The sequence below is a fragment of the Hyperolius riggenbachi genome, chromosome 1 (genome assembly GCF_040937935.1).
Source record: "Hyperolius riggenbachi isolate aHypRig1 chromosome 1, aHypRig1.pri, whole genome shotgun sequence".
NCBI classification, from domain to species: domain Eukaryota; kingdom Metazoa; phylum Chordata; class Amphibia; order Anura; family Hyperoliidae; genus Hyperolius; species Hyperolius riggenbachi.
The window spans coordinates 477,289,646-477,302,089 of NC_090646.1; the positions used below are offsets into that span (position 1 = coordinate 477,289,646).

Below are 12,444 nucleotides of genomic sequence, written 5' to 3' on the forward strand. Positions count from 1 at the left end.
GGCCATATCCACTGGCGGTGTTGAGATCCAAAAATTGGATTGGATGCGATTTTGTGCTTTTTTAGGAGATACAATTTAGCGACACATCTGTCGCTAAGGATCATGCATAGCGGACCTTTAGGCAATGTTAGGCGGCAACTGTACTCGCTAGATGCATGCATCTTTCTCTCCTGAGGCAATCTTTATCGGCTGCTTCAGCCAAGTTTAATCTAGTGTGTGTAAGTAGCTTTGATCTTCGAGATCACATGACCCCACCATCTGGCTAGACAGTACATAGAGCGAAAGCACATTTGACTTTTTAGCTCCAGTGGTTGCTGTTCTGACTCCCTGCAATGCATCCAAAGAATCCCTGTGTCATTCCCTCTCTGATGTGCCCTTCCCCTATCAAAACCACTACTCAAACATTAGTGTTGGTGTTCAAATTCAGCATATCAAATTTCGAATACTGTTGAACACCACGCCTCAGCACCATTTCAGAACCAAACGTGCAGACAGGGTCGGGAGTCCAGGAAGCGCACTTAGGGTGGCCACTAATGATCTAATCTTTTTCATCCAATTTTACCAAATCTATGTAGTAGAAGGGTAAATTGTGTGAATGTACTGAATGGATAATTTAGGCAGTTACCTTATATTATATAGAAATGGTAAGATTGGATGAAATAGATTGTATCGTTAGTGGCCAGCTTAAAAGTGAACTCCCCCTGACCCTGTCCGCTTGTTTGGTACTGAATTAATGCTGAAGTGTGGGGTTCGGCAGTATACGTCTGATCTTAAATTCAATATGCCAGATTATAATACCAACACTACCTGACACCTGATGTACAAGAAAGGAAGTCTCCACTGGGGACAAGCTCGCCTCCCCTCCAATCAAGCTGATGCTGGATACACACGTTGAGATTTCCCGTTCGATTCCCGGGATCGAACAGATCGAATCGATTATTTCCAACATGCTCGATTCGGATTTCGATCGTTTCTGCCCTCGATTTGCATGTTAATTATGCGAAATCGACAGCAGAAAAGATCGAAATCCGAATCGAGCATGTTGGAAAGAATCGATTCGATCCCGGGAATCGAACGGGAAATCTCAACGTGTGTGTTACCAGCATAAGGAAGAGGCGAGAGGCATGAGCCGCACTCAACCCCCCCCTCGTGGAAGGATGAGTCTCTGCGATGACATGATGGCTCACCTTGAGAGGCTGATAATTTGGGGAGGGGTGGGCGTATATGATTCAATGTTTTTGATCAGAATTTGCTGCCTCTATTTGCTCTAGCTTCCTTAATTTATTGTACACTTCCAGTCTCCTTGGCCACCACTCCTTCCGCTTAACTACTTAAGGACCATGGCGGTGTGAGGTCGGGAAGTACCGCTCACTCTGATGTGGCGATAACAATGTAAGCGAATGGAGACACACAGACCTCCCAGGCAGCTGCAGCAGAGCGGAACACGGAGAAATGTATCAACTCGGCAGCTTCCGTGTCTCCGCCTGCCTAGTTCGGGGAATCTCCGCACTGCCACCGCACCTGGATGTTTTTTTATGAATGCCCACCCAGAAGTCTTAAACACCGGCAGCGGTGTTTTCCCGCACTGATTCCCTGTACCGACAGCTCCTTTATGAATGATAGCCATTGTGGTGAAAACCCTCCCACAGTGTGATGCCAGGACTATGGTCCTGACAGTTTCCTGTCTGTGAACCTCATTGCATTGTGGGAAATAGCTGTTTACAGCTGTTTCCGACTGCCAAAAAAGCAAGCAGCATCTCCTTCCACTGACATCACCTACCAGTAGTAAAAATGTCACCATGTGATAAATGTTAGACTAAATCAGGGAGAGGAAAGATTTTACAATGGGCAAACACTTACTCAATCATTCATAAATAATTATTGTAAAAATGAAGCACTTTTTTTTACATCATTTTCACTGGAGTTCCTCTTTAAGAGATTGGCACGCTGCTCCTAGCTGTCTAAAAATGGCTTTCTGTCCACTTTGAACCTAATTCGAAGAAGAAAATGCCCAAAATGTGCCCATTTTGGGCATTTTGTTCGGAAAATTCAATAAAGATAATCCTAGGCTTTGAATGTTTTGCTTTTCAAGCAAAGCAATATGTACAAAAAGCGAAAATTGCAATCTGTGACACAGATTTGAGAAATAAAACTTTTATTTTCTGCATTGCAAACTCCTTTAGTTTAAGCACTGGACACAAAAAATGTGCAATTGAAACACTTAAAGATAGGTATATACCATGGTATTTTTTCCTAATATTTGTTCTACCATCTTGCACTAATGGTAAGCTAAAATCTCATGTCTTATTACATCACTGCATCTGCTGGCTTTGTACTGTTTGATGCAGATTGACTGATCAATATTAGGGTATTAGGGTAGTAAATCCATTTATAGTATTTGATAGGTTTTTGTTAGATGCAATGTTTTTATTGAAAAGAACTATGAAACGTATGGTGTATGTGTTCTTACAGTATGTCAAAAACACCACTAGGTGTCATCAGTTTTGCTTGAATCAGTGCAATTAAGCAAGTAGGAAAACCAAGTACAATAAAACGTTTACACTTTTCAAACTACATGCATATTTTGCTGCTGTAGAAAGACAAAAATAAAGAACCGAGAGCCCCCAATAGTGTATTATTGTTGATATAAGGTAATCTTCAATTTGTACAGCAGATATGGTTATCCTCAGGCAACCACTCCAATCGCATATGAGGTTATTAAGCCTGTCCCCACTTAGGCTAAGAAGTACACACCCATCAACCAGGTCGATAATGATATTTGTAGTAGTTACAGAGGCGCCAGCAGAATAAAAAATTAGTAGTCTATTAAAACCAAATAAATTGGGGGACCGGGGTGGATCCTGTCCCCCAAATATTTTGCTGCAGGTTCATTCGCATTTCTATGCTTTAACCTGGCTGAATTACAATACCTTGAATACAAAACCATTTGCATTGTCCCGTACAGTGATGCAAGTTGTCAGTTTTTCAAGAAGCAAATGGAAGACATGCATTATGTGAATTACCCCTGGATTAGGTCCATGCTATGCTGTATTGGCAACATGTGATCATAGCAGAGCTGATGCATCCAGACCACAAGGAAGACAGGAGTTGGGAAGAGTATGTGGTTGCAATCTTGATATTTGTCATTTTGTTTTCCACTCAAAGCACTGAAAATGGATTTAGGGAGTATACGCATCCAGTTTTGTTTGGCCAATTTTATCATCTCCATGGTGTGTGAGGGCCAACAGATGAATACTATGAACCGAATGTGTGGGTAAGCTCTCATACTACATGGGGGAGGTAAAATTGGCAGATTATTGGTCAATCCAAATTGGATGTGTGTACGCACCGCAAGTCTGTGTCTGTAGCATTTTTGTCTGTTGGCATACATATAGCATATTTGACGTCTGGACTTGCGGCTCACTACTGCAATTGAGACAAGGGATACTATTAAAAAAAACAAAAAAAAAAAAAAACACTCCCTTCTGAATGTATCCCATAGATGACATGGAATTTGTTGACCTCTCTGCTCTGGAAAACAAGCCATTTTAGGTGTAGTGTGAACCTAGCCTAATCTGATTTGTCAGTTTTGAGGCTCCCTGCACACTGCAAATCCGATTTGTGATTCTGATTTTCCCTGGACGTTATCAAAAGAAAAACGCTGAAAAAATGCAGCATGCAGTACTGATTAAAAATCGGAATCGCTTGTGAAAAGCGATTTTAAAATCGGAATCACATGTAGTGTGCAAGAGGCGAAATGCACGGACATAAAAAATATAAACACAATGTAGAGTGAATGAAGGCATACAGTAAGGCAGAGAAACAGTAGAATGTGCAGTCCAGAGGTTAGTGTCTCTTGCTTTCCATACAAGGATCTGGGCTCAATCCTCACCTACAAAATGTTGAAAATCTGCTGTTACCATTTGTGTGCTCTGTCTTGTAAAGATGCATAAACGTCTGAAAGATAAATAGTTTAAAGCCTCATACACATGTACGTGGACTGCCGCCCTGCAGGGATGGGACCTAGAACCATTCCCTTGGGCAACAGTTGGGGGCCCAATGTCGTACAGAGGTATCTAGGTTGCACGGGGCAGAGGGATCAGGGATGGCTACCCATGGGGAGGACCAGTGGGGAGAACAATGTGCTCGGGCTTCTATAAAGGTTCGCCATGCCAGATGTCGCAGCTCCTGTACACACGGTAGATTCTTGCCTGAGGCAGCCTTTGTTGTCCCCTCAGTGACAGGGCAGCTATGTGTTTGTCATCAAGTAGCGGAGTTCCTGATTAGCTGTCAGATGTAAATGCTGATTTCAGAGCACATTTTTAGCACAGGCCTGCAAAATACAATGACTGGCAAATTGCCTTCAAATATTTCAACGATTCTTTGTTTTTTGGGGTTGCTGATTTAAAAAAAAAAAAATTTTCCCCATCACATAGGTTTTTCCACAAAATGCATGGGCAAATACTTTGAGCAATTGGAGTAATTTTTTCAGTCTTTATTTACACAACTTATTCTGTTCAAATTTTATGACCATTGCAAATTTATTTAGACAGCATCCAAAATCAGTAAAAATTGAAAAATAGATAAAAAAAAGTGTTTAACCGGTTTCTACACACCCATTTGATGGTGTTTTCACTGTCCTTCTGTGTCCTTTTTTTTTTGTTTGTTTGTTCACTTTCTGGCTGCAACTCCCAGCAATAGTCAGAAATCATGCTAACATTTCTCCACCCCGACACCTTCTTTACTTTGATATCCTAAGGCTGGTATCACAGTGGGACGTTACAGGCGCACGTTAGAGCAGCCTGTAACGCACCCCACCGCACAGCAATGAAAGATCAATGGGCTGTTCACAGTGCCCACGTTGCGTTACATTGTAACGCTGCGCCATAACACAACGTACTGCATGCAGTACTTTACACGCGGCAGAGCCGCGTTAGACTGCTTGCACATGCTCAGTAAAGTTGGGGAGGAGCGGAGAGCGGCCGAGCACATGGCTAATTAATATTCACTGCACTCAGTGACGTGCAGTGTTTACTTCCTTGAGCGGCCGCTCTGTGCGGCGATTGGCCGGGCGGGACCACGTGATGCCGCATGCGTCCAAGAGTGCGCATCACGGACGCCAGAGTGAGCTGCACAACGCGGCTCACTCTGACGTCCACATCAGAGAGCACCAGGCGTTGCGTTAGGGCCACGTTATGCGACCTTAACGTCCCCTAAAACGCAACGTCCTGGTGTGAAACCAGCCTTATGGACCCCCTCACATCAGTTAGAAAAGTTCTAAATACTCTGTGTGAGTATAGCACAGAACCTCAGGGAAGAATAACAAATGGCCAAGATGAATATGGCAAATTGTGGGAAAACCTTACATGATGGAAAAAAAAAAGCTATGTCCTTTTTGGTTTCAGAGCTTCCTAATGCCTAGTGCTACGTACACACATGCGACAACGATCGTTCGTTGAGAATGACGAACGAACTTTTAATTGATGAAAGAACGACCTAAGTAAAGGTAGTTTTAAAATGTGTGTAACGATCTGATCGTTAGAACGAACGTTACATCACAGAAAGCAACTATTGCGCCTGCGCATAAAAATGAGAAGTTCCATGGAGAAATAGTGAAATGCGCATGTCAAGCCTAGTACGAACGATCGTTTCCAACGATGTACTACTTTTGCAAACGATCGTCGTTGGTTAAAATCCGCCGAGACAGAACTTTCTTTTGTAGCGATTTGGCTCGTTCGTCGTTTGCCTTAATAGTCGGTGGTTCGTTTTTTGTAACGATCGTCGTTGGTAAAGATCGGGGAACGATCGTTACAAACGACTATAGTCGCATGTGTGTACGCACCTTAAGAATCAGCAAAAACTTTAAATGTTATAGCACGCCTATGCTATATTGAAGGTAGTACTTGAGTACAAAAAACTTCCTATGGGCCTATAGGAACATATTTCATGTAATACTTTAAGCACATAGTTGTGACATGTATGTAGCATCGTAACCTGAACTTTACATGTACTCTTAGTGGTATTCACAGTTAAATGTATCTTTTAGTGCATGTATATTTAATATAATTGTGTGTTTTGCAGAAAGGTGAAGATGAGTTTGCCAACCTTGATGCCATTGTTGTATCAGTGGGAGTGGATGAGGAAATCGTGTATGCCAAGTCTACCGCTCTGCAGGTGAGCATGATCACTGTGGATTGCAACACAATCCGTTGAGCAGATCGTTCAGAAACAGCCTTGTCAGTCTGCAGACAGACTGTACACACGGTTTACTGTCGCTGTAACGCCCGCCCAGCGGGAGGGTCTGACGGACCGTTGTTCCTGCAAATAGTGTGTGTACTAACCTTAAGTGCATGGCTCAGAATAGATTCTCAACTTTAAAGATGTCTTTATGGATGTTAAATACTGTGCCTCAGAAGGCAGGAAGTAAACAGACTTGCAATTTGAGCGTAGACAGCAATGATAAACTTCCAAATGTTGTAACCCTTATGTACTCTATCCAAACTTAGGATAAATTTGGACTTTCTAAAGGGGCATATGTAAATTTAATAAGTAACAAGCAAACAAACAAGTACGATGTGCCATAATCAGTATTTACACCTTGAACTGATTTATTTTTCACTTGTAGACTTGGCTTTTTGGATACGAGTTAACAGACACTATAATGGTGTTTTGCGAGGACAAGATTATCTTTATGGCCAGTAAGAAGAAAGTTGAATTCCTTAAGCAGATTGCAAATACAAAGGGCAATGAAAATGCAAATGGCACACCAGCTATCACACTGCTCGTTAGAGAAAAGGTAATTACTTGAATTGTGTTAACTATGTCCTTTTATGTTTATGCACTCTTTTTATTTAGGGTTGTAGGTAGGAAGTGGCAATGAGATCCAAAATGTTGAGTTCATGTAGGATTATGCAAATTTTGTAAGTGCATGTATGCAGCTTGCAGATTGGACCAATGTAACCACCCCAAAATGGATTTCAATTGGTTCACTTCAAATAAGTTTGCAAGCAAATTTGGCATAATCCTGCATCTCACTGGCCATCCCAAGGAATAGTGAGTAAAGGGGCAGAGAGAACAAGTCTCACAGTGGAGAGGAAGGTGGTAAGTGATCCAAAGATACACACTTTCTCTCTCTCTCTCTCTCTCTCTCTCTCTCTCTCTCTCTCTCTCTCTCTCTCTCTCTCTCTCTCTCTCTCTCTCTCTCTCTCGTAGAACCACCACACACACTCACTATCCAGGGAGGTAGAACCACCACACACAGCTGAAGAGAGCATGGAAAATGGGGCCATCTGTGCCGCACACATGAAATCTATACAGGGAGTACACCAAGGAGGACGTCTGACATCAATTTTGTTGGGGGTGATTGTCCTATGAGTTATTGCTGCACCCTGGGTTAATGTCTTAGGCCTCTTTCACAGTAGGATGTTGCGTTTTGATGCAACATTAAAGCCGCAATGCAATGCCCCCAAAAAGTTGCAACGCAACTTAATGCTCTGTTACGGTCACATACAGTAGAGCATACAGGCAATGAAAAGTATGCTTCCAAGTCATTACTGAGCATGTGCAAACAGTCCAACGCAGCTAGTAACGTGTATAATGCTGGATACACACAGTGCGTTCGTGCACTCGATTTTCCCGTCGATTCGTTTATTTCCAACATGTCCGATTTGGATTTCGATGGATCGTTAGGTCGATTCGGCATACTTTGCATGCAAATCGACCTAACGATCCATCGAAATCCAAATCGGACATGTTGGAAATAAACGAATCGACGGGAAAATCGAGTGCGCGAACGCACCGTGTGTATCCAGCATAACACACTGCATGCAGTACTTTCACTTATCGTGCAGCGTTAGTCACCAACACAACGTGTGCACTGTGAATTGATTTTTCATTGCAGTGAGTTATTCTGCGTTAAATGTTGATTTAACGTGCAACTTTAACGTCACACTGTGAAAGAGGTTTAAATGAAACAATGTTTCGATCAGTCACTGGTGGGCTACTCCAGACAGGAAGGCAGTGCGCTCTTTCTTTTGCTGCTTACAATGATGCACAGGCCCGCAGGCCTTGTGTGTGACACCTGTGTATTAAGGCCTCTATGCTTTCGCCTTTCTTTTTCATCTGTGTGGCTATATTTAAGAAGGGATGTGTACATCGCTCCTAATGTAAGATTCTCAACCCGCCCCTGCTTGTAGCTCTCACATTCCATAAGGTCTGGGACACACTAGCAGAGCTTTTCTGAGCACTTGTAATTTGAAAAGCTCTTGCTAATGTCATTCTATGGGGGATTTTTAAAAACTCAAATCCCTCAAGTGGAATCACACCCATAGCATAGCAGGGGCTTTTCAAATCACAAGCGCTTAGAAAAGCGCAGCTAGTGGGTTTTCCAGTCCTCACTCATAGTTGGAGATCAGATCTTGTATCATATCCCTATATCACTTGCAGCTCCAATACTTTCATGTTAATTGGAGAATAAATGAACATGCACAGTCGCCGGTAAACTTAAGTTCTGATTTGACTGTTTTTGCTTAGTTGCATCATTCTTTTGGTGCCTCCCAAATGTTGAATTTTCTATTTTTATATTTCAATAGTAAACTTGATGGTTTTTCTCCTTTTTAGCAAAATGAGAGCAACAAGGCAAGCTTTGACAAGATGATAGAAGCTATAAATGGCAGCAAGAAAGGAAAGCGCATTGGTGTTTTTAGCAAAGATAAATTCCCGGGAGATTTCATGAAGAGCTGGTATGATTGCCTGAGTAAAGAAGGTTATGATAAGGTGAGTGGTGTCATGAATTGTATTTCACTGTAAACATACTGGTGATTGACTAGTGATCAATATTGCTTTGATGTTTCTGGTAGATTTGTTAAAATCTCCCAAACAACTGATAATCTTCCAATTTACTTCAGACAGTTTGATGAAAGGCCCCGTTCGCAGTGGGGCTTTGTGATGTAACGGACTGGAGTCGCAGTGCATGCCGGGCATAGACATTAGAAGATGAATATCTATGTCCCTAGAGTTGGGAACAGTCTTCCCGCAGGGGTTAGATATACTTCCGCTAATGTGGCTAGTGGTTAAACATAACATAAAACTAAGATATCTAAAAGTAATTTTTAGGAGTAGGAGGATAGATACAATTGTTTCTCATTGGTTTATTTTCACTTTAATCTGCCCTGAGCTGCTTCAGTTTCTTGTTCAGTATGTATGTGTCTCAGTTTAATTTTTTTTCTCATCTCTTTTTGGAAGATACTTTTGGGAAAAAAAATGGAATGCAAATAACAGAATAAACATTTTTTCCCTTTTATTTAGGTGGATATTAGTGCTGCTGTAGCTTATACCATTGCTGTAAAAGAGGATGGAGAGTTAAATCTAATGAAGAAGGCAGCATTAATTACTTCTGATGTCTTTAATAAGTTCTTTAAAGAGCGAGTCATGGAGATTGTGGATGCTGATGAGGTAAGTTTAAATGTCTTACTTGTACTTTTAGAGCCCTATTTCTCCTGTAGTTTTACAATTTCTTTAAAGTAATCATCAGTCAAAAAAAAAAATGCCTCCCCATTCTACTTACCTGTGGCTTCCTCCAGCCCCTTGCAGCTGACATGTCCCACTTTGCAGCTCCGCTCTCAGCCGCCGGCCCGGTTCCCTGCATGGTGTCTTGCCAGGCTCTCTTCTACTGCGCCTGTGCAAGCACCCCTGTCAATCAAGCCCACGTTGTCCGCAGTGTATTGCACAACGTGGGCTTGATTGACGGCAGCGCTCGCGCAGTAGAGGCAACTTCGAGGTCGCCCTCTGCATCGGCGGGGACCCCAGGCCAACGGCTGAGCACGAAGTTATGGCATGGGGCATTTTAGCTGCAAGGGGCTGGAGGAGGAAGCCCGGGTAAGGGGGGGGTTCTTTAAAGAGGATCTGTAACGTAAAAAAATTCCCCTAAGGCGGAAGCCTCTAGATCCTGTGTCCCACGGTGGTCTTGCTGCAGACCACTGAACAGCGGGCATGTAAATATTTACCTTCTTGGCTCCAGCGCAGTAGTGGCTCTCCTCTCGGAAATAGGCAGAAATAGCCAAACCCAGTCGGGTCCGCGTGTGACACGCTCGCCCTTACTAGAAAACCATGTAGGGCGCGTGCCTGTATGCAGTGGAGGAATCCCGGAAGCCAGCGGGGAACAGATAATGTATACACTTTACATGGGGTACCGGGGGCACAGCGTCGAGGCGGATGGAAGCGGCGTCAGAAGGCGGATTCCGGATCAATTTCAGCATGAAATTGATCGGGAATCAGCCTGTGGTGTATGGGCAGCTGACAGATCTCTCTCATCAGATTCAATAATTGAGAGATTTGTCTCTCGGTCTAATCTACCCATACATCGCTAGATGCATGGCTACCTTTAGTGAGTTATATGCTGGAGCTGCTGCAGATCTCTGTGGTATGTTTTTGACATTTTACATTTGGATATAATCATAACGCCAGGGAGGTTAAACAATATCAGTTGTCTAGTGGTGCTGCTGATCTTCTTGGCATCATGTAGTGTCTGAATCACACGCCTGAAACAAGCATGCAGCTAATACAGACTTCAGCTAGAAACCTCTGATATGCTTGCTTGTATAGTTGCTATGGCTATTAGTCTTAAGGTGCCCATTAACAGTACAATTTTTTTTTTCTTCAGTTGTCATCTTTCAATTGAAAGTAATCAGAAGTTAAATGAGTCAATTAGGGCATTTTCTCTCTTCCATTTCGATTGTAAAATCCAACATTTAGATTGATTACATTTTCTGTTCCAATCGACCATAGAATCGTTTTTACATTTCGCCCCACAATGCAGTTTTCTGTACAATTCGATTGTAAAGATCACACCAAAGATTGCGTCTGATGAAAAAATTGTACTGTCAATGGGCACCTTTAGTGGCAGATGATCAGCAGGACAGCCAGGCAATATGCATTGTTTAAAGCTCACCTGAAGTCTGATAGATATGAAAGCTGACATATTTATATCCCTTTAAACAAAGCGATACCAGTGGCCTGGCAGTGCTGCTGAGCTTTTTGGCTGCAGTAGTGTCTGAATCACACCTGAAACAAGCCTGCAGCTAATCGGGTCACACTTTATTCAAAAACCTCTTACCTGCATGCTTATTCAAGGTCTATAATTAAAAGTATTATATGCAGAGCATCAGCAGGACAGCCAGATAAATGGCATTGTTTAAAAGGAAATAAACATGTCAGCTGCTATATCCCTCACACCTTGGGTTCCCTTTAAATCACATCCTTCATTATCCATATTGTAGTATGTGATACGCTGGATAACTGCATCAGTGCTCTCAAATGTCCAGATTCTACAGGCCATAAACATTCAGGAACTTGTGTGTATTCCTCTGCATTGTAAAGAATCACATTCTCTCTATGGGTGTGACATGAGGAGATTTTACCAGTAGCTCTGGCCAATGCTGCTGGTCAGAAATACGTTATGGTAGCCTTTACATGCAGACATGCATGATGGACATCTCTGTTCAACAATATTTAAGAAAGACTGGTTTTGAAATTCATAATCATTAGGCAGTAACTGACTTGGACATTTATTTTCTGACATTGATTGGTCTTTGAAACCAACCTCACCATGTGAGATATTCTTTCCTGCAGCACGTAAACATACCTATAAGTAACTTGGGTTAGTGCTCTGCAGTAAGAGAACCAGTGTGTGACACTAAAACGCTTTCATGTGTGTTAACCATGTTTCTACATAGTATTTATGTAATTGTCAAGAGTGCTTGTTACATAATGTTTCTTTGTCTTTTGTTCATCACAGAAAGTTCGACATAGCAAGCTGGCAGAGTCCGTGGAGAAAGCTATTGAAGACAAAAAATACCTGGGAGGTACTGATCCCTCAACCATTGAAATGTGTTACCCTCCTATAATACAGAGTGGAGGAAATTATAATCTCAAATTTAGTGTGGTCAGGTGAGTACTTCCTGTTGGTGCAGCATGACCAGATAGACACCAGAGGATTTATCGGTTTTATTTCATTTATAAAGAGGTTTTAAAATCTAATACTATCATTTCTATTTTTCTAGTGACAAAAATCACATGCATTTTGGGGCAGTTACGTGTGCCATGGGTATTCGTTACAAATCCTACTGTTCAAATTTAGTGCGCACCCTTATTGTGGATCCCACACAGGAAATACAAGACAACTACAATTTCTTATTACAGCTGCAGGAGGAGTTGTGTAAAGAGCTAAAGCATGGTAAGTGCTATGGGGGGGGGGGTGCAAACTAGAGCTTTATGTATTTTATTACCTGAGCACTGGGCATTAAACACCTTTATTTTTATCCCTAAAACAGGTGCAAAAATTTGTGAGGTCTACCAGGCTGTAATGGATCAGGTTAAGAAACAGAAACCAGAACTCATGAGCAAAATCACCAAAAACCTGGGGTATGTATTAAAAAAAATGCCACA

General features: G+C 42.2%; 1 protein-coding gene across 1 annotated transcript in view; it reads left to right on the forward strand.

The window, feature by feature from the left end:
• Positions 1–12,444, forward strand: part of SUPT16H (SPT16 homolog, facilitates chromatin remodeling subunit) — a 52,943-nt gene that overhangs the window by 3,568 nt on the left and 36,931 nt on the right. Inside the window, exons 2-8 of the mRNA XM_068241438.1 lie at positions 6,082–6,174; positions 6,626–6,796; positions 8,620–8,775; positions 9,307–9,453; positions 11,795–11,946; positions 12,060–12,232; positions 12,330–12,420. Of these exons, the coding sequence (XP_068097539.1) occupies positions 6,082–6,174; positions 6,626–6,796; positions 8,620–8,775; positions 9,307–9,453; positions 11,795–11,946; positions 12,060–12,232; positions 12,330–12,420 (983 nt within the window). The remainder of the gene's footprint in view (positions 1–6,081; positions 6,175–6,625; positions 6,797–8,619; positions 8,776–9,306; positions 9,454–11,794; positions 11,947–12,059; positions 12,233–12,329; positions 12,421–12,444) is intronic.